This window comes from Leucopleurus acutus, assembly GCF_964270905.1.
Source record: "Leucopleurus acutus genome assembly, chromosome: 10".
In the NCBI taxonomy this organism is placed as follows: domain Eukaryota; kingdom Metazoa; phylum Chordata; class Mammalia; order Artiodactyla; family Delphinidae; genus Leucopleurus; species Leucopleurus acutus.
The window spans coordinates 79,326,983-79,350,235 of NC_139153.1; the positions used below are offsets into that span (position 1 = coordinate 79,326,983).

The 23,253-nt window shown below is 38.6% G+C and overlaps 1 protein-coding gene across 1 annotated transcript in view; it reads right to left on the bottom strand.

The window, feature by feature from the left end:
- Positions 1–23,253, bottom strand: part of PKHD1 (PKHD1 ciliary IPT domain containing fibrocystin/polyductin) — a 433,150-nt gene that overhangs the window by 80,354 nt on the left and 329,543 nt on the right. Inside the window, exon 61 of the mRNA XM_082848479.1 lies at positions 22,078–22,235. Coding sequence (XP_082704605.1) covers positions 22,078–22,235 — 158 coding nt within the window. The remainder of the gene's footprint in view (positions 1–22,077; positions 22,236–23,253) is intronic.

A 23,253-nucleotide genomic window follows, 5' to 3' on the forward strand; every position in this document is an offset into this window, starting at 1 on the left:
TTCAAATCGACCAACTTTTAATTTTGCTTGAACGAGACAATTTCTTGTTCCTCATCATGAATGTACTTGTTTTCAAGAAGAGAAAATAGGGGAGCCTTAGTCCTGGCCTCAGATGTAGGGTCTTGGTGAAAAGCAAGACACTGAGGCCTGGTGGCACTAGATTCCCAGCCTAGACCTGCCAGTAGGTAAACTGTCCTCACTCCTCTGAACCTCAATGGATAAAATAAGTGATTATTTCATAGTACAGTTAAAGTAGTAAATGAAATAATGCACATGAAATGCCTGTTAAGTGTGGTTAATAACTACTAGATGATCATGATTTTTCAGTATATGAGATTTTATCTTCCAGTGAGACTCAGAAAGTCTTCCAGTCCAGTTATCAGAGCTTCCTCAGATAGAGAGGAATCAGTTCCATATGCATCTCCAGCTGAGGGGTTAAAACAGATAAAATGCTTAGAAGAGTGCCTAGCAGGTTGTAAATACTTCATAAATGTTAGCTGTTCATCACCATCATTATCTATGTATCATTAATAATGTACAATTATCCTTATTATTATAATCTGTTTACTGAGTGACCTTAACTCAGCAGGTGCAAGAGAGGAAATTTAGTCTTCCTAACCCATTCCCATTTAAACTCATGCTGTCAAATTACTTTTCTCAGATCCTGGATGAAACCCCAGGCAGATGACACAGCTTTTCTGATTACTTTCACATATGAAACATTCCAGTCCAATCCAATGCAATCTCAAATCCTTTTGAAACCTTCTTCCTTCCTTCAGCTTCAAAATCTGGGAAATCTGTGATGGGGAAAATATTGTTGGCTTTGCATTACTTCTCCCCCTTGATTCTTCTTCCTCCACTCACTACAAAGCCTCTGGAAAACCAGAGGCTTTGTAGGCTCAGAGGGTTTGATACCCTCTGAGTATTGTAGATGTCTAAAACTGACTCTTTTTTGAGTCCTCCTGTGGGTTCCACAGAGACTTGCACTAAGGATCTGCGGTTGCCTGTCTGGCATGGGAGATGCCTGTTCCTGGTGGCTACTTATGACTTATCTGAAAGCCCCTGATGCCCAGTGTCCACCCCCACTTGAGGTCACCCCACACCTCTTGGGTGGGTCTCTGTTAAAATGGTACATGATACGCTCCCCTAACAAGTCCACCCACACCTGGAATACTGTGGGCCTGGCATCTTTGCTCAGCAAGCTAGGAAATGGAAACTTCTTCAGCACAAGGCACTTCGGCCAGTCTCTCACCAGGAGACTCTTCTTCAGTGTGTCAGACAACAGTCTCTGTCAACTTCTAGTGGTGCTTTAAAACCCAGCTCCTCTGGAGAGGAACATGACGGCAACCACTAAGCTCTGCCCTCCTGTGAGCAGAGATGAGGAGTTCATTGCACACTGAGAATTATCTACAATACGGTCCTAGAACAGCTCCCTTCCACCTCCCAGTGAATTCTCCTCTTCCCGTATACCCGGAGGTACATGAAGGGCTAGAGAGTCAGAGGCTACACTAGGTTCTAGCCACTTCGTTTACAAGATCAACATAGATTATCTTAGTCTGCACTGTCCAACACAGTAGCCACTCACCACATGTGGCTATGTAAGTTTAAATTTTAATGAATCACAGTAAAACAAAATAAAATTCAGTTCCTCAATCTTCCCAGTCACTTTCAAACACTCAATACCCACACGTGGCTAGTGGCTACCATACTGAACAGCACAGATGTAGAAAATTTTCATCATTGCAGAAAGTTCCACAGACAGAGCTGGAACTCTGGAACCTCACTTTAGAAGGTGAAGGTTTTGTCAACTATTGTTTTGTTCTCAGGGCTTGGAGCTTCTCTTAGGGTCATAGTACAAGAGAAGATTCATATTTACCAGTTTTTTAGATAATCATTAAGTAGATCGATTTTGACATCTGGGTTCTGGACTAAGAATGTGTTAAAGCAAATGAATACAAGACCATTTTTCATGATGCTAAAATCTTAGATAAAGCAGAAAAAAATTAATTGGGGTTCTTATGTTTAAGCCTCAAGTCTAAAACAATGTCTACTAAAAATAAAATTAAATTAACAAAAGGAACCCATATCACTATTTTTTCTCACCTGGATCACTGCAATAGAACGGCTAACTCATCTTTCTCTTATCCATTCCTGCAAACCTCCAGTTACTCTTCCAAAGTTTAAAAAATGCAAAGTAAATCGCATCAGTTTCCATTGCAAGTCGAATAAAATCTCATGTTCTTAAAATGTCCCATAAGCTCCTCAGGATCTGCCTCTTGTTCACCTGTGCAACCTCATCACAGGCTACGCATCTGCATGCAAGCCCACTATTATTCAGTCCCTGTGGCCTTCCTTCCTCCGAGGCTCTACTCCTCCAGCCCTGGGATTTACACACAAACTGCTTTCTCTGCCTTGAAGGCTTTCCCCTCCACATATTACCTGGCCAACTCTTATTCAGTCTGGGTCTCAGTTTTAATATTACTTCCCAGAGCAGCCTCCACTGACTCACCACCACCACCACGACCACTGTGACGCACTTATGGCATGCCTGTTCTCTTCTTTATAGTGTTTATATGTATTCAAATATTTAGTTGTCTATTTTATGTATAGATTTCTTATTGCTTACCTTTCCTAATATGATATGAGGATAGGAATCATGTCATTTTGTACACCAGCTTTTCTCCTGATACCTGGAACGCAGTAGCTGCCCACTAAATATCAGCTGGGTAAATGAACGGATGAATAAATGAATGTGCACATCTTAACACTGACTTTCTTTTCTTTTTCTTTAATTTAATTTATATTTTATACAGCAGGTTCTTATTAGTTATCTATTTTATACATATTAGTGTATATATGTCAATCCCAATCTCCCAATTCATCCCACCACCCTCCGCCCTTGTTTTCCCCCCTTGGTGTCCATATGTTTGTTCTCTACATCTGTGTCTCTATTTCTGCTTTGCAAACTGGTTCACCTGTACCATTTTTCTAGATTCCACATATATGCATTAATATACGATATTTGCTTTTCTCTTCCTGACTTACTTCATTCTGTATAACAGTCTCTAAGTCCATCCATGTCTCTAAAAATGATTCAACTTCGTTCCTTTTTATGGCTGAGTAATATTCCGTCATATATATGTACCACATCTTCTTTATCTATTCATCTGTAGATGGGTATTTAGGTTGTTTCCATGACCTGGCTATTGTAAATAGTGCTGCAGTGAACATTGGGGTGCATGTGTCTTTTTGAATTATGGTTTTCTCTGGGTATATGCCCAGTAGTGGAATTGCTGGGTCATATGGTAATTCTATTTTTAGTTTTTTAAGGAACCTCCATACTGTTCTCCATAGTGGCTGTATCAATTTACATTCCCACCAATGTGCAAGAGGGTTCCCTTTTCTCCACACCCAACACTGACTTTCTGAAGGAATAGCTCTAGCAGCAAAGGTAGCACTTTCAGCCTAGAAGGAAGGACACAGCATGGGTAGGGAAAGTGTTTGGGGGTCAGCAAGGCCCTGGGTGGACCAGTCCCTTAAATCACCTTGTACCTGCACCAGTTTCCTCCATCGACACACAAGACTGGCCCAACTTCTCCTCTCACTAGAGGACAACCCACCCCATCTTTGTCACAGCTCATTGTTTTCCTTAAAACACCTCAGAACCCAGCAAGGAAGCAAAGAGTGAGAGCTTTCCCGCCTCTGGTGGGTAGTCCTACCTCTGTGCCCCTTGTCTCTGCAACAAACAGTAAAATGTTAAGCCTCGCTTATCTGCTTGCACACTTCCCAGTGAAGGCTCTCCTCAATGCCATGCCTTCCCCAAAGTACGGGCTTCAGTTTCTTTTCTTTCTTCCTTCTTCAGCAATCATTTGCTCTATTGTTTCACCTACCAGCTAATTCCAGACAATTTTCAGTTTTCTCTCTAGCTGTGCTTTATCTTTCAGTTTCTAATCCCAGAGATTCCCGCTGCCAGATGGATATTTGAATAGTTCCTCTCCCCTATAGTGGGCATCCCAAACTCACTAAAGACAAAGCTTAGGCCAACAACCTCTTCCTTCTTATTTCCCCATATCTACTGTTGGAACCTTTGTTCCGCAGGATATGCTGACTATGGACAATAGAGTCACTCTTGATTTCCTCCCATCAGTTCCCAACAGTCAGGAGTGGGCAAGCCCTTTCTTCTCCCTCTCTTTTGTATGTCTTTGATCTGTACCATCCTCTCCCTTCTGATGGCCATCAATCTCCTCCAGATCCTCAATGCATTTCCTCTAAAGCTAAACAACTAAAACAGTGTCCTATCAGGTCTTTCCATTGGGCCCATGCTCCAACCCAATCTTCACCCTGCTTCCTGCAGCCTGAGTAAAGTACAGCTTCCCATAGGCTCCTCCTCTATCCTGGACTCTTCAAAGTCCCCTCAACAGCTCATGAAGTAAATAAAGAAAAGTACTTCCGTCTGGCTTTCAAGGCTCTCCAAAACTACAGCTCTGTTCTCCCTTTTTCTCAACATGTCTCCCATTCTACAACCAAATGAAAATACCCCACACGTTGTGATGTCAGTGTCCTTTATTCATGCCTTGATAAGGGAAGTTTTTTCTCCTTCTGTCAAAGTCCCACCCATCCATTTTGCTCAGAGTACTATGTATGTATTTGCAGGTGCTTATCTTACATTGTTTCGAACTAAGGTCGAGTACTCGAATTATCATACTAAATTATTATGCTAAATTATCTCCTTGAGGGTCAAAGATGAATCTCACTTATGCATAATTCCCCAGACAGCCTATATCCAAGAAAGGTCATGGTCATTAAGAAAAAAAAGCATGGGTTCAGACAGATTTGGGCATAAATCTTCACTTTATCACTTGACGTACATCCTAAACAAAGCCCCTAAACTCTGTGAGCCTCAGTTTCATATTTAGAATGATAAAAATGAGACTTACTTCCCAAGTTACTGTAAAGGTATGATATATAAAGCACCTAACACGATGTCTGGCATGTAAGAAGCACCCAGTAAATGGAAACTACTGCAACAGAAGTAACTATCATTAAATTGTAATAGAGAATCGATATGTATTGGTTAAACTAAGCTAAAACTAGCATAATAAATCTATTCTGCCTTCCAGAAGGTTATAATCAAATTGGGTAAAGAAGGCACCACCTCATTCTAATATAATTAATCATGCTGAGCAAAATGTAACATGAATGATGACATTCCAGTAAGAGCCAAGGCAGTCTGAGGAGGAAGACTTCACTTCCTCCTGGAGTGGAGAGGGCATCCCCTTGAAGGACGTGTAGATCCTCAGTAAACTCGTGAAAGATGGAATAGCCACAGGAATAGGCCTACTCTGAACAGTAAAGGTTACCCTCTATTACTTTTTCTTTAAAAAAAATATTGAAGCTTGTTTTAAACGAGACCTTAGTCACTTCATTAGTGTTTATTTCACTAATTACTGATTTCTTTTGTAATTAACTTTTTCTTAAAAGGGAGTTTAATACAGGGGGAAAAATACTGGCTGGAAAAGGAACTAAAAGTTTGGTCTGATAGGCTATATGATTGTAAAGGAGTCACTTTGTTCCTGGGACCTTTGTGATATCAGCTGCAAACAGTAAAATGCCAGATATGTTTTTGAGGAAAGAATCAGGTGATGAAACGCATTTTACAACAGGTTCAAGAATGAGTTCACAACATGGATGGACCTAGAGATTATCATACTAAGTGAAGAAAGTCAGACACAGAAAGACAAATATCACATGATATCACTTATATGTGGAACCAAAAAAAGAAAATGATACACATGAACTTATTTACAAAACAAAAACAGACTCACAGACACAGAAAACAAACTTATGGTTACCAAAGGGGAAAGCAGGAGGAGGGATAAATTAGGAGTTTGGAGTTAACAGATATGCACTACTATACATAAAATAGATTAAAAAACAAGAACCTACTGTACAGCACAGGAAACTATATTCAACAACATACTGTAGTAACCTATAATGGAAAAAATCTAAAATATATATATTTCATGTATATATGAAATATATATAATACATATATGTATATATATATAATATATATATGTATATATATATAAAACTGAATCCCTTTGCTGTACACCTGAAACTAACACAATATTATAAATCAATTATACTTCAATTTTTTTAGAAAAAGAGTGAGTTCATATGGAAGATCTAAATGGCCTTGGGAATTCCCTGGTGGTCCAGTGGTTAAGACTCCATGCTCTCACTGCCGAGGGCTGGGGTTCAATCCCTGGTCAGGGAACAAAGTTACCACAAGCCGCTCACGTGCGTACGACATGGCCAATAAATAAATAATTTAAAAATAAAAATAAATAAGAATTTAAAAAGATAAACAGCCTTTATCCTTGTCGCGTAGGGAGATAATCTTTGTTAGCACCCAGCCTCCTGCAATATTCATTCCCCAGCACACATGACCCTGTGTGGAAGGGGAATATATATAGGAAATTTACAAGCCTTTCTAATTACTAGGTACTATCACACAAACCAGTGCCAGAGTTGATAGCTATAAAATGACTGACTATTCAAGAACAATTCATGTGTTAGTGGAACCATTTTGAGAGAGGTAGGAAAGTCAACGGTTGAGTATTTCAAATGGTGATGATAAACCTACCTCCAAAACCAGAAGTGAAAATTTAAAATGATATAAAAAATTGATGGTGAGGTGTTATTTTAAATTTGTTTTGAGTGTGTGATCAAGAGTGATTTAGGTGATTCAGAATATTTTCTTTCCCCTTTCTTTTTCATTCCTGTCAAGAAGAGAAAGGGAAAGAAAATACCCTAATTGTCAAATCTGGACTTTCTAGATTAAAATATATATATTCCGTATTATCCAGGTGGGCTCTGCTGGGGAGGGAGAAATTTCCCCCTCTACTTCTCTTGAGTTCTTTTGGCCAGACTAATAATAAAATTGACACAAGACAGATTAACAGCAGGAAAGAGGAACAAATTTTAATTCATGTGCACAGAGGTCTCATAGAAATGGGACCTAAGAAGTGGCCAAAGCCAACAGCTTTTATATTTTTTTAGACATAGAAACAATAAATTTGAGAGGAATTGGCAGGACAAAAGAATTTAGGTTTGGGTGCCCAATTAGTAAGAAATGTAAGCAAAGTTTGGGCTTGGGTAATAAATTAGGAAAGAAGTAACAAGGTTTATTTATACAAGCTTCTTGGCCCTGAATTCCCTGTGCCTAGCGATAAGGGTGTCCCTTCTACCTCCACATGCATGAAGGGCACCTTTCACATGGGAGATTTATTTCCTCCTTTCAGGGAGACAGAGAAGAGGGTCAGAGTGTCCCTCTTGCATCGAACGTTTCTTAAGTAACTTTAATTCAAAATAATCATATGCCGTTAAGGCATATTTTGGGGTCGTCTACCCTGGGCCCCAACAGTTCTAATATAATCACAAGTGTCCTCAGAAGAGTGACGCTGAAAACGTTTGAAGGAAGAAGAGAAGACAAAGTGACTACAGAGGCAGAAAGAGTCATGCAGGGACCTGCAAACAGCAATGTTACTGAACTGAACTTGGGCCCCCTTGCCCGATGCACAGCTGAGTCAATCTACTGACACAGGTTGTGGAGAAGGAAAGTACAGCATTTATTGCAGGGCATCAAGCAAAGAGAATAGGCAGCTCATGATCAAAAGACCCAAATTCCTTGATGGCTTCCAGGAAAGGGTTTTTAAAGGCAACATTTGGGGTGAGGGCTGCAGGGGGCATGACTTTCTTCTGATTGGCTGGTGGTGAGGTAACAGGGTGGTGTTTCAGAAATCTTCATCATCACCCTCTGATTCCAACCAGTCTGGTGTCTATGCTCAGCATGTATTCACCCTCCTCCACCTGGGTGGGTGGGTGGGGTCTTAGTTTCAGCAGAACAACTCAAAGATGTGTATCAGATTGTTATGTATATCTCTTGAGGAGGAGTTAGGACTCTGTTTTATCACTGAAATATTGTTTCTTGACTGCTTTTCCTTTGTTTCTGTATTCCCTCACTTCCCTAATGAGTAACTGCTGGAGTCTGCTCTTTGAAACTCCAGAAAGGTCTAGGAGACTAAAGCCTTTTTCCTACAAACAAGAAATTGGGGACCCAGAGGGGCCTTGCTAAGTTTCAACAAGATGCAAAATGAAGCAAAACATTCCAGTCACGCAATGAAAAAAAATTATAAGACAGGTGCCAGCTATGAGGTTGTAGGGAGAAAAGGCTCAGGAAGAAGAAATGCTCCAGAAGCAGCTTTCATGCCCTGAGGTTCAGTGCTTCCTGGTTGGGGCCTTTGTTATGGGGGAGTTAGAGTAGGTCTTGGGAGAAGGGAAAGCAGCTCGAAACTAGTCAGGTTCCTGGAACACAGAGGCACTTCCTGTGACCTGTGTGCATTCCTGCTGTGGGAAGGACCCATCCTTCATGGGTGATGAAGGTACATCACCCATTCACACGGTTGGCTTACCTGGAGGCAGTTACTAGGCAACCAGTGTGGGAAGACTAGCACGTACCCATCAGGAACAGGCATTTGGATCTTTTTTAAACAAGACTAAACAATTGCTCCTTCTTTTTCAAAACTCTTCTGTTTCTGTAGCTGTTTTCACGTTCAAGGCAAACAGAGAGCCAGTGGAGGCTTGGCAACTGAAACCTTGCCTCTGTTTTGTAGGAGATGTAACTCCAAGTGTCCTTTGGAAAAATGTCCCACCATGGATTCCATGACCCACATATTCCATTTGGAGAAATGGAGGGAAAGAGGAAGAAAAGGGGAAATACAAAGTAAAAGAAGAAAAATGAAACAGGAGCACGAGAGCAGGAAAGTCTGAGAAAGAAAGAGAGAGACCATCCTGCGCCTGTGCGCGACTCTCTTTCATATGGAATTAATGGTGGTTTAATGGGGTATGAAGGGCTGTTTTACTGGAAACAATGAGGAACAATTGTCTAGCTCACGTTTCATTTCACAGGTCATTATTGCATTAAGAAGTAAATCGACCAAGTCCGGTAAATAACAGTCTGCGTATTGCCGAGAGCTTCAAACCAACAATTTTAGCCATCGCCAACTAATATCTCTGTCATTTTAACCCTTGCAGGGGAGTGCTAGGGGGCTAAACAATTACAGACTTCACCCAGCTCTAGCAGGTGAGCATAATTCATTGCCCCTCCAGTCCCTCCTTTTGCAAAACCCAGGAGGCCATATTTTAGCACTGTTTTGTTGATGAACCAGCCAGAGCCCACTGCAGCTCTGGTGGCCTTGAAAAACAGCCCCCATTTTAGTGAGTCCTGCAGGCATCTTTAAACAGACTGCTTCCTCTGCAAAATTAATTGCTGCAAAATGCGGTGCTCCCTCATCTAAGCTTTTGCAAGTTCATACTCAGCTATTTGGGTGGGCCATTGATGTGTCTGAGAGAACCAGGGAAAATGAGCCGCTTTCCCTTATTACAGAAGTTCACATTTGTGTCACCAAGCATCATCAGGCACTGGATATTCAGGAGTTCCTAATGCCTAGATTCTGGTTCCCTTAATTCAGGGGAAATTTGGTGACTGAGGCTGTATTTTGAAGTGATAGCATTGTAAATAAATATATCAAAGACAGTTTATAATAAAGTCATAGTTAAAACACATGTAATAAAATACATATTTAAATGCATATCAGTACACAAGCATACCTCATTTTATTACACTCTGCAAATACTGAGATTTTTACAAATTGAAGGTGTGCGGCAACCCTGCGTTGAGCATGTCTGTCAGCACTATTTTCCCAACAGCATTGGCTCACCTCGTGTCACTGTCGTATTTGGGTGATTCTCACAATATTTCAATCCTTCCACCAGCATAAAAGATGACAACTCACTGAAGGTTCAGATTATATTCAGCAGTTTTTAGCAATAAGTAATTTTTAATGAAGGGATGTGCATTGTTTTTTAGATGAATGCTATTGCACACTTAACAGACTAGAGCATAATGTACACATAACTTTTATATGTGCTGGGAAGCCAAAAAATTTATGACTTGCTTTTTTGCGATACTCACTTTATTAGGCAGTCTGGAACCAAAACCGCGATATCTATGAGGTATGCCTATAAAATATTTTTTGCTTCAAATTGTAACAAAGATGAGACAAAAATCAGGCTAAGAATCATAATGTTACATAATCATATCAAATAAATCCAGTTCTACTGATAGTTTTTCCATCAAAACCTGATGTTCACCCTGGAGAGCGGATACGGAGACCTCCATATTTCTACAATACCTCTAAAATCAGATAAACCAGGTCTTCCTTCTTTCCTGAGAGAAGAGAAATCTTTCAAAGATAGCATCAGTATTCCAACTTACTATTTCTTGTTCTTCCCCCTTCCAAACTAAAACTAAGGCCTTACAAAGAACTATGGTAGGCTGAGTAATAACCTCCCAAAGATGTCCATGCCCTAATCTTGACCATGTGAATATGGACTTTGTTGGTGTAAAGTTTATGGATCTTAAAGTGGGGAGTTTATCTGGGTGAGCTCAATCTAATCCTACAAATTCTTAAAAGCAAAGAACTTTCTCTGGCTAGAATCAGAGAGATGCAGCAGAAGAGAAGGCAGGAGAAATTCAAAGCATGTGAAGGACACAAGCCACCCTTGCTGGCTTTGCAGGTGAAGCAGGTCACAGTCAGGGAGTGTGGGCAGCCCTAGAAGTTGAGCATGATTCCTCCAGTCTACAACCAGCAAGGGAATGGGAACCTCAGTCCTACAGTCACATAGAACTGAATCAGGCCAAGAACCTGAGCGAGATTAGAAGTGGATTCATCCATAAAAACTCCAGAAAGAAATGCAGTCCTGCTAATATCTAACTTTCAGCCTTGAGAGGCTCTAAGCAGAGAAACCAGCCAAGTATCCCAGACTTCTGACTTGCAGAACTGTGAGACAATACATGGGTGTTCTTTTAAGTCACTAAATTTATAGTAATTTGCTATGGCAGCAGCAGAAAACTGGTAAAATAACCAGTTAAGATGGATGCTCAAATGTTCAAGTCATCACCCCAGTCAGAGGCAGGATAAATGGAGGCAACAAAACAGTGGTCACTAGTACTTACTTAGTGCCTATCCCAAGCCAGGTGAGGGGCTGAATAGTTTACAGGCATTGTGAGTTTTATAGCTCTAGGATCTGCTCCTTTGCCTCTAAAGTGCTCAAAGGAGAGAGAATATGGTCTAGATGTAGGGATGGGCTGGTTTCCACACAGGCCATGCTTAAGGAAAGTTGTGTCTCACCAACATCACCCAAAAGGGAAGAGACTATTATCCACAGGCACAGAAAAAAATCAGCTTCAAATCCCTTTCTCCATGGCAATTACTTTCAGGAACTTATATTCAATTTTTATTAACATTTTTCCTGTGAGGGAGTTAAGCAAATTGGAATTGGGTCCTACAGGGAGTCCGTAATTCCGTAGTAGACAGATTGGCTTCTAGGGCTAGGAAAATTTCTTTTCTTCTGCGTCCCTTTTCCTGACATGCTTTACATAATAACCAACTCATATTTCAGGATTCCCATTTGTTATATAAATGAGTTTTACTATCATTATTCTTATTAAAATAATAAGTAATACATATATATGATGTTTAAAAATGGAAACTTCCCTCTAAGCTGCAGCACTGAAGATCGGGATAGCAGAGGGTAAAGACAGGGAATTTTTTTCTTTTTCATTATATATGTTTTACTGTCTTGTTTATTCGTTCAACAAAAATTTTTAGGATAACTTCCTAAAAGTGGAGTTGTGGAATCAGAGGTATAGGCCTTTAGATGGTTGCCAACACCACTGCTAAAATAATCGTATAAATAGTAAATAATAGTGGCAATGGTCATCACTGTCTTGGTAGTAGTGGTGGATACTTTTGTTAAGTTGCTCTCTTTTAATCCTTCCAATAAACGTATGAGTATATACTATTAATATCTCCACTTCCTAAATGAGGAAACGGAGGCTCAGAGAGAATAAGAAGCTTTCTTGGAGTTGCCCATCTAGTAAGTGGACACAATGCAGACAGCTCAACTCAGTATAAAAACTCTTAACCAACGCTCTGATTATGAGAGAAACCATCTTTCTTTCTTTGTATGTTTTGTATGGCTTTTTGTATGCTTTTTGGCATTTGTATTTATTTCTCTGTGAAATGTACTTTAGAATCCTCTGAATATTTTTTGAATTGGTTTGTTCTTTTTTTGTTCTTAAATATTAGTATTTTTTTGGTATATTAAGGAAATTAGCCCTTTTCTATATGAGTTGTATTTTTTCCCTAGTCTTTTAGTTTAGTTTTTAATATTCTTTGCAGAACTTTTTAATTTGAAAAGAGTCAAATTTATCAAATATTTACATATATGTCCTAGATTTTGATTCATGCTAAGAAAAATCTCCATAACTCTAAGGATATATAACCTCACCAAAATTTCCTGGTAATTCTATATTTTTTTTTCATCTTGAATCTGTATGAAATTTATTTTTATAAAGAGAAAGATATGAATTCCTAATTTTTTTCCCTGAGTGATTAGTCAAGTGCCTCAGTATCATTAATGAATAGTTTCTATTTTCCCATGATTTAAAATGTCATCTTTGTTATAAACTAAGTTCTTTAATGTATTTGGTTTCTATTTCTGACCTTTAAAAAAATTTTTGTTCCATCCACATATTTATTTCTAGGAGATTTTAATGATTGCATTCAGAACGTCACAAAATAGCATTAATTTTACACCTAGTGAGTGTGCAAATATATGGAGAAAAAAACTTTACACTAAATCAAAGAATCTTTCAGATCCATAATATTGAAATGAAAAGGTCTCAGTCATGAACTTGCTTAGCACCTATTGGTAAGGCACAAGTGCTTTATTTATCGGTGGGACTGCCCAAATGTTTCCTTCCATTAAAATGCATGTGCACGCATACACACACACACACACACACACACACACACACACACACACACAATAATCAAACACATAGAAACCATCCATCTGTCTTAGGCATAAAACAAGCTAAAGTTTGAGCTTCTGCCTTCTAAATCTTTCAATAATTCTTGTACCAAAAGAATGAAAGCAGCATTGAAGGATTCCTCCATTATTAAAATTTTACGAATAAGACCACAGTTTACTATTCAATGAAGTCCTGGAAATAATCCAGGGGCAGAGGCTGGGGGAGGAAAGGCGAAAGAAAGACAAGAAAATGAAAAAGAGAAAGGAGAGAGCCAGTATATCATCATGGCAAAAAGTTAAGTAATTTCACTTAGTGACTGACATTCAAAAACAGCCCCTCTTGTGGAACACTGATGTTACTGCTTCTCATGAAACAAACCATAGATATGTGAATAGATTTCTCAATAAAGGATTATACCCTGAATAGTAAAATTCCCAGGCTCAGAAAACCTTGACGCTTTATTTGGAGGACTGGATATTTAAACAGTAGTTTCTGCTAATGGCAGATAATCCCAGCTAGGCAAGCTTCTCTCTTTTACTGACCGAGTTATATGCCCAGAACCAATTAGGTGGTCTCCAGAATGGCTTCTAATTCTGTGGTTAGTTTCTAATTCTAGAAACCCAAGATGCATATGATGACCCATAAAAAGGACTTATAAAAGTGAAATTTATCAGAGACAAATACCGTCTAGCACATAGGTTTTAAAAAATCAGTTCTCTTTAATATTTATCCCTCCAGAACAAAGGAGGAAATAGTCATCTGCGTGTAGCTATTTAGGCCTTGAAAAATGACTAGTGCAACTGAAGAACTAAATTTTAAACTGTATAATTTATATAATTATATAATTTATAATTATAAATATATAATTTAAAGTGTAAAACTGATAATTTAGTTACAAAAAATGTTTAGGTATATTTGGAACAAATTGTACGTGCATCTACTTTTCAATTGTAAAGTTTATGAAATCTAGATACAGATCAAATATTTCTTATGAAAATGTAGTTTCTGAATTGAGATATGCTGTAACTGTAAAATTCATGTGAAATTTTAAAGACAGTATGAAAAAAATACAAATATCTCAGTAATTTTGTACTGATTACATCTTCAAATAACTTTGAATATATTGGATTAAATAAAATATATTATTAATTAAATTTCATCTGTTTCTTTTTTCCCTTTTTTAACCTGGACACTAGAATATTTAAATTACACTTGTGGTTTGCATTATTATTTCTATTGGACAATGCTGTTCTGGATAGGCAATGCTCAGTTCTGGTTTCTACATTTTGGAAAAATCATCAACAATTGAAGAACATCAAAACAAGCCAGTTTAGAAAGTGAAAACCTGAAAAAATCTGTCATATATTTCCTAACAGAAAAAAGTTTAGAATTTCTATGCTAGAAAAAGGTAACCGCTTTTGAATATGTAAAAAGATGCAATATGGAAAGAATTATTTATACTCTGTCACCAGAAAGCAGACTAGGTTAGTAGACAGAAATCATACAGGAAGATCCTAACAATTAAAATTATTCAAAATATATTAGGCAGTCTTGTAAGAGAATGAATTCCCACTTCCTGGGAAAGTTAACAATAGAGGCCATCCTCACATTGAATGGGAAGTGCAACTGATTGACCTTCAAGAAACCATTAAAATCAAAATACTGTAATCTTATCATTTCATTTCCAACTGGCATGTATTTCTGCAGGCTAATGGATTAATATGAGACAATATTCCCCAAAATGCATTCTGAAGTACACTAATTCCAAGGAGTACTCATGCGTAGTGTGAAAATGTATTCTGTAGTCAAAAAGTTGGAGAAATACTGGATAACACAAAGTTGAACAGTTTTTGTTTTTGTTTTTAATTGCAGGACTTATCAGAACCTTTAACATTTTAATTCATGTGATGAATCTCCAAAACGGGAATGGTCAGAGTTTTCAACATATATCTGGCCATGCATCACATTTTTCACAATCTCCTAAGATAAGTGAATGGGAAACACTCTTTAAAAATGCTAAAACAAATTGTACATTGAGTAAATCTACAAAACATTTTGTGAAACAGCTGATGGCAAACTTCAGTTCTTGACTTTTTCACTCATTTAGTCACCCATTTATTCATTTATTCCCTCACTCAGTAAACATATACTGGGCACATATTATGTTCCAAAGATTGTACTAAAAATTCAAAGATGTTTGCCTTCAAGGTACTCAGTCTGGTGAGAAGGCAGGCTTGTAAAGTGATGGCTGTAGAGCATGAGATGAGCTATAATGGAATTGAGTGATAGATGAAACAAGGACATAAAGAGACAGAGTCCCAACTGCATGTGGGAGCCAGGGGCATTCCATAGGAGAGCTATTACATTGCAACGCACAGGAAGCCCTGCATCTGCTCCTTCTAAACACAATTCTTTACTTGCCTCTTTCATATATGCCTTCTTTTCTTATCAACCTTGATGTTCTTTCTAGGTTACTCCAACAGTACACAGTGCTTTGCTCTCACTGGGTACTCGATAACTATTTGCCTAGGTTGGAAAAAAAAACAGAAATCATACAGGAAGATCCTAACAATTAAAATTATTCAAAATATATTAGGCACTAGGTCACTGGGAGAAAAGGAGAAGCTACAGAAAAATTACCACAATACACTTTTGATCTCATGACCAAAGCTGCTTCTCCATACAACTCTATTGCCATCACACAACCTTCAGTGGTTAATGCTGGCAAAATGCTTTTCTTGGATGTGACAGAGTCCATTTAGTTTGTCCATGAAAACTAATATATATACACATATATACTAGAAGAAGAGGAACTAAATGAGGTTTTTGTGTGATTGTTATTACATTGTTTCTTAAGAATGTCATAGTAATCGACAGTTATTTTTTTAAAACCTAAACATCTATTTCCTACCATGTAAAGTGGAAATATGTGAATTACTCGGTTAAATATATCTCTGTACAGCACCCCACCAGATGATTCAGACCACACGATGATAATTACCTAGAAGTGGTTACAAGCCCAGACTTTGGAGTCAGACAAATACAGATTTAAATCTTGGTTCTGCACATTCTAGCTGCGGGACCATGAAAAATTAGTTAACTTTTCTAAACCCTTATTCCCTCAAATGCTGAAAGGGATAATAATTCCTACATGTTAAGGTTGTTGTAGGGATAAATGGGAATGTTTATAAGCCACTTAGCATAATGCGTGGCACATGGAATATGCCAGATAAATGGTAACTATTATTATTGCTAGTTGGGGTGGATAATTGCTGGAATAATTGCACAGTTTCAGTTTGCTTTGTTCTTCGTAGATAGAGCTTTGTGTGTGAGAAAAGCTGATAGATCTAAGAGAGCTTACCTTGGACAATGTAGTGAAAGAAGCAAGAAAAAGGTCGAAGGAGGGTACTGTGTACAGTACAGCACAGTGTTAAAAACACGAGTTCAGTCCTGAATCTTCTATTAATTAGTTGTATGACTTGGGCAAGTTGCCTATGTGTCTCATCAGCTTCCACATCGATAAAATAGAGGGGACAAGAATATTTATCTCCTAGGATAGATCCTGTCCATGGCATTAAATGAGATCATTCATCTGAAGGTCTTAGCACAGAGTCAGAAACATACTCAACAAGTATTAGTTGTTAATGGAAGGGCTGAAGAGCAAGAGAATCACAGAAATAGGATGTCTAGATTGAAGAAAGGAAAGGGAAATTGCTCCTGTAGATCATAATGCCTCTTTACATCACCCTTTACAAGTCACATAGGAAAATCATTCCAATTCACAGTACGGATTATTTAAAAATGCAATCAAATATTGTTATGCCCTTCACTGCCTGGAGACCAGACAAGTCGTGGAAGAGGGAGAGACTAAGGTGGAAGAAAGGTGCTCTTTGGGTCTTACAAAGCATCCCCGGAAGCTTTATCCTCCTCTGCTCAGGATAAAAATCCCTGCAGTCACATATCCCAAAGGTTCTAATATTTTCGGAGACTCCACTGTGCCTTTATATTTTAATACCCTGACATCTGGAATCCTAAAAGTCTAATGTTTAACCATAAATATCTGCTGAGATTAAAGAGCTATATACCAAGTTTCAATCTTTGGGGCCTATAATTGCTTGGGAAAAGAGAATGGTATTTCCCCCTCTAGCTAGAAGAAAAGACCTCTACAAGCACATATATTGGCAGACAAATTTTCTAACAACCGTTTCCTCTCTCCATTCTGTCCTCTCATTTTCTCCCTCCCTCTCCTTCTCCCATTTTATAATACCATGTTGCTGTCATTCCCAGGGCAAATGGGAAAAAAGAGAAGCCTGGAAAACTTAAAGAAAAGACACATTTCAAGACCTAGCAACAAAGTTGAAAACATGCTGGCTGCTCTCTGTTAGGCAGCTGAGCACACGTCTCCACACTGAAACTTGAGTTTCCCCATTATTCAGTTACAAACCACTTCATCACTCTATGTGCTCACAGTCAAATGCCAGCTTTATTTTCTTTTTCACCAACCTCATCTTTTATTTTTGATTTGAGGCTAGTCACTTTTAAGATCTCCATAATGGTTTACAACTTTCTTTCTCAAGAAGTGTCCAAGAAGTAACACGGTTTGAAAAATGTTTCTTACTCTTTCCTGGGAAAGAATGGGAAACTCTCACCTGCCCTGAAGGTGGATTTGGTCAGAAGTCCCAGTCAGACCACAGTACTTTGCTGGGCATGATGTTGAGGAAAGTGTGGGAAAAGCTTATCACGAGTTTATACTTTTAGTACAATGATTCAATATATAGTTTAAAAAATAAACTTAACATTGAACCCATTTTTATCCAGTGATATATTGTGAAAGTGATATGTTGAGGTCATTTAACTCACTTCAACACTAGGAAAAATAATCTGAATTTTTAAAAAAGGTTTAATATATTCTTATTATTAGAGACTTAATTTAGATTGTAAATACTCCTATGTCTTTTTAGTTAATGTTCTTTTCCCTTTCAGAAATATATCCAGTGTGTATATAAGCAAGTATGTTTATGTCTGCTGGTATTTGGCACAGAGAGCTTATTCTTGATTCTTCATGAGAAACTGAAACTGCTCGCTTTTTAAATTAAAAACATTAATTGTCTTCTTAACATCCTGTCTGTTTACTTCAAAGGGGGCGTATAACTCTATAACAGTGATTCTCAAACCTTAGCACAGCAGAATCACTTGAGGAGGACGTCTGTGTGTGTGTGTGTGGATGTGTACGTATGCGTGTGTGTGGGTGTGTATGTATGTGTGTGTATTTGTGTGTATGTGTGTTTGTGTGTGTGTTAAATACAAAGGCTTGGGCTTCACACACCTATCAACTCATGCAAACGAATGTTTAATGTCCTAGGTGATTCTGATAATAAGCCAGCTTTGGAAGCCACTGTCCTAAGCACATCAAATTTACCTCCTAAATTGAAGAAGCAGAAAAAGGGCAGGAGAATGAGGGGGTTTTATGCTTTGTTTGTTTGTTTCAAAACTTCCAGTCTATTGAGAACCAACACATTTAAAATATAATGCAAATTATCAGACAAATTAGACATACAAAATGAAAGCCCTAAGTTTTGTTCATTAGATCCAACAGATGTACAATTACTGTCAAGTAGCTCTGGTTCTACAGGTGACATTTCTGTCATCACCTCACTGTGGACCGGCGCAGTCTGTGGGCAGCACAGGGCGGTGGACCACTCGTGGAGTCCTGCGTCTGTTGGGCCCCCTCAACCCCAGCTTTCTAACTACACTGCCTACTCCCAGCCTCGCTCTCACCATGATCCATTCACTCCACAGCAGCTTGTACGATCTTTTCAGAAAGTGAATAAAATCCTAGCACCATCTTCCAACCCCATCTTACTAAATTACTCTGGCCTATAAAGGGGCTAAGCCCTGACTACCTGCAACTACGCCCCCTCTCATTAACTATACATCACTCCTATGGGTCTCTTTTCCACCCACCCCTCAGACACATTGAGGCCATTCTGGTGTCAGAGCCCCTGCTCTGGCTGGTCCCTCTCCCCGGAAAGCTCCTCCGTCTGCTCAGAGGAGTGATTCCTCACTCCTCATTCAGGCCTCATTGAAATTGTAACTCTATTTCTAATAGCAGCTCCCTTACACACACACACCACATCACACACTACATACACCCACACACACTTGAAGCTACCTCTCTAGCCCAAAACTCTGTTTTATTTTCTTCATACCTCTCATCACTATTGAAATATTTTTATTTATTTGTTTATAGATATAGTTATATAGATATAATCTCCACACTGGAACATAAGTTTGATGAAGGCAGGAATGTTATTCACAACTATAGTTCCCATCCTTAGAAAGGCACTGGTAGACTACAGATGGTCAAATGCATTTGCTGAATGAGTGAAAATGTCAACTTCAGCACATCGCGTGCAAAAGGTGCTCAAGGGATGCTAGCTTCCATTACACCCCCTTTCTACTTTCTATATCACAGCTAAGAAATTGTAAAATGCCATTGAAACCAAAGCCCTGATTTCCTTCAGTCTTCTCCCAATAACATCAGTAGCCATATGTACAAAGTGGGCTGAGAGGTGATTCCATGCATTTGTAGACTGGGACAGACAGGAAATGAGTCTGAAGCCAGGGTGGAAATCTCTAGTACTGATCTAGTCCTACCTAAATGGGATATTAATTTCAAGACTTTGTTTTTATAATTTTGGATTTTCAGATGATCAGATGCCTCCATCATCAAAAGAAATTCTCTCCAGAATAAAATGCAAATGGCTCTTAGAGGTTCTCCTGCCTGGGATTAGCTGCCTTGCACCCTGTTGCCATGCATGTTTCAAAGTTGGCTGCAAATGCGAACTTACAGATAAGTACAAAACAAAATTAACAGCTCACTTTTCCCCTGGCTAAACACCCTGCATTACACAGATAGCAAAACCCACTGGCACAGTGTTCCCCATAGCTGATCCACGTGGATAATTTTTGCTCCCAACACCAAAGCATATAACAATACATTGGGACCTGTGGATATCTGTCTGAATTTTGCATGTGAATTTATATGTGCAAATAAAATTTGTATTTTTCAAATTAAAAATAAACCTCAAAGGCAATGGACTCCAAACTGTTTGTTAATAAAATGGAGAAAGGCCAAAAGGGTGTGTTAAACTCAACGCCATTTGGAATAAATATAAGAGCTGGTTCCAGAGGCCTCCATTTTCATCTTTGCTGGCTGCTTCCACTGTTTTATAGATGACCATAGATTCTTGTCTTGAAGAGGAAAAATACAAAATAGACATTTATTCTCTTAAGATTACATTTGTGCTTTTCTCCTCTACCATATTGTGGACAGAAACTGGAAAGTAGCATAAAACTATGGTTTAAAAAATGAGAAGGGACTTGAACTAGGGAAGGAGGGATCTATTCCCATTTTGAAAGTCACAGGAAAACACTCCAATCCTGTTAGTACCCGGAAGGCACAATTTACTATGTACTGTCTCCTTCATGGCAAGAAGACACAGACTGTATTTGTAGTGCAATAAACAGTGGATTCTACTGTGGGAATCCTTACAGTTGGGACCTACAGCAACCTCATTTAAAATGTTATAAAGCTTTATAACATCAGGAGTTTAAGGCAGTCCAGCCTACACACCTCCCAATATACCTTCAGCCTCCCACACGTATGCTCACAACTGTCCATATGCTGAGAGTAAGTAGCATGTAATATTGTAATACCTATCAGAGTTTTACCATTGAATCATGTTTCATAAGCAAGACAAAGAGTGGTGAAAAAATAAAATATACAGCTTTTCAACCAGCAGCAAATATGCTTGTGCCTAAACAGTATATTTATACCACATGGTAAGCACCACCTAAGAATTCATTGAAAGAATATTATTATTCACACCTGGAGTATTTGATGGACATTTTAGAGTTCCTGTTTGCAAGAGACATTTTCAATGTCACCCCATATCTTCCTGGCATTCACCTTCACATACCAAAGATGGCTGCTACAAAAACCTACCACTCCTTTCTGAGGAAGGTTTTTCCTTCCTCAGAAGGAAACCTTCCAGGAAACGTTTTTCCTGGCCTTGGGAAAGAGCATGATTGGCCTGTTCAAGGAAAGCCAAAGGGCTGGAGAGTTAGTGTACCCAGGAGCATCCCTCGGCCAATGAAGAGTAAGGTTTTGAAGGGTCAATATTTTAGCTTCTGCATGGCTTAGCTGGGACAACTGTGGGTCATGTCTCCAGGAGTCCCCACTTGGGGCATATTGAGTCTGAGATGCGAATTATACCTCCCAGTGGAGTCATTTGGTTATAACAGACTACAGTTCAGGGTGGAGTCTGGGCTGGAGATATAAATTCATCAGCAGTAAATGTATTTCAACTTTGGACTTAGGAGCAAGATAGGAAGAGAAGATAGTCCTGGAACATTCAAAACTTCAAAAGAGAAAGGGAGGCTTGAAAAGAGTCATCCAATGAAGTAGGAAGAAAGTTGGGATGTACTTGCAGCAGTTTCCACCTGAACAAAAATGTAAACTCAGAGTTACGTTGTTTGTAGAAGCAGAAAGACGATGTTCTCTCCAGGGGTCCAGCTATAAAAACTGATAGCCCGATGGGCTTGTAAAAGCAAGAAGAAAAAGAAGGGATTTTGATCATAGCCCCCAGGGACAATTAGAAGATGGAGAAAAGGAAGGCAAAAAGAAGGCATGCCATCTAGTCTACCACCCTTTCCAGAGTGAGGGCATTTAGCTCTGGTGGAAGAGAAGGATTCAGAATCCAGAGGAACTGCTTCCAAGGCAGACACTGAGAAACGCTGAGCACAGAGAGTGCTGCTTCAGGCCCAAGAGACCAACCTAGTGAGAGGACCATTCTCTTCACCTGTGCACAGGTGGGTGTTGGGAGTCTGTACCTTTGACATGGACCACAGGCAATCTCATGGAGGGCAAAACAGTGGTATTGTGACATCCCTTAAGCACCCAACATTCCTGAGATAGAGGTGAGCTGAGCAGCTTACTGGCACAGACTCCAACTCTATTGCTCAGTTCCTCTCCAGGATATTTTGTTCCCACTGGACCACACAGCCAAACCAGCTCCGTCCCATGCTTGTTCCCTCTACTGGAGACATCGAGTTCAGATAGAACTGACCTGTGTTGAAGAAGGATCCAGTCCATTCTGCTTCAATTTTAGGAAATACAGAAACTGGTGGAGGCAGACCCAGAGCACTCCCATCCAGATCCTTAAAGAGATATTTTCTAGGACTTTCACAGTCAAATTCAGAGCAGACCAGTATTCCTAAATCTTTCCTGGGAAGATAGATAGAAAGCAACTCTCTCATTTCCATGATAAGCCACCAAAAGGAAACATATATTGGTAGTGCTGATGTTATGAAAAATAAATTCAATTAAATTTTATTATTACTAACGTGTTACCTAGATATGAAATAACACTCTATAGAAAATGTTATTTCCCAGTTATATGGTCAAGAGAAAAAGACAATTCTTATTAACCAAATATTCTGGATATCGAGTTATATAATCTTTACATAAATCACTAATTTTCTAAGATACAATAAAATGCCCCTAACTAATAATATTTATTAAACATGATGTGATCAATGCAATGTTCCAATGCAATGGAACTTTGGGGCCTTGCAGTATTTTAAGATTATCATTATAAATATCGATTATACTTGTACTATATAAAAACAATGTAAAAAAAGATGTTCTCATGCAATAAATATCTATTGAAAACCTACTACTTGTACGTTGGGGAATACAATGATGATAAACATAGGCATCAGAATTTAGAGTCAAGCAGGGTATATAAAGAAGTTATTGGTTATAAATAAATAAGTTATTATTATTCAATTATAACACTGAATTATAGAGAATTTATTTCCTCTCATCTAACATTTTTAGGTACCATTAGTAATAATATTAAATATTTATTGCATGCCAACCATGTGTCAGGTATTAATAGTACAAATAATCAAATGCTAATATCATTTAGCTTTGTAACTATTTCATCCCATAGGTAAGAGTTGAATATAAAGAAGATTGGACAGTAGAAAAAAAATGACAAAATAACACAAATTGTGTACCTAATAATGTTTAGGTTCCAAAAACGGTTCAGGGATGGGCATCAAAAAGAGATTGGTGTTGGGCCAAACATATAAACTTTCTAATTAGGGTGCTTTTCCTGATTCTTTTATTCCAACTAAAGAAGTTTTCCCAATGTTATAGGAAAGTAAAAATAACCTATTTTCCCTGCTCTGACTTTCCCACTCCCTCTTAAAGCAAAAAAAAAAACAAAAAAAAATTC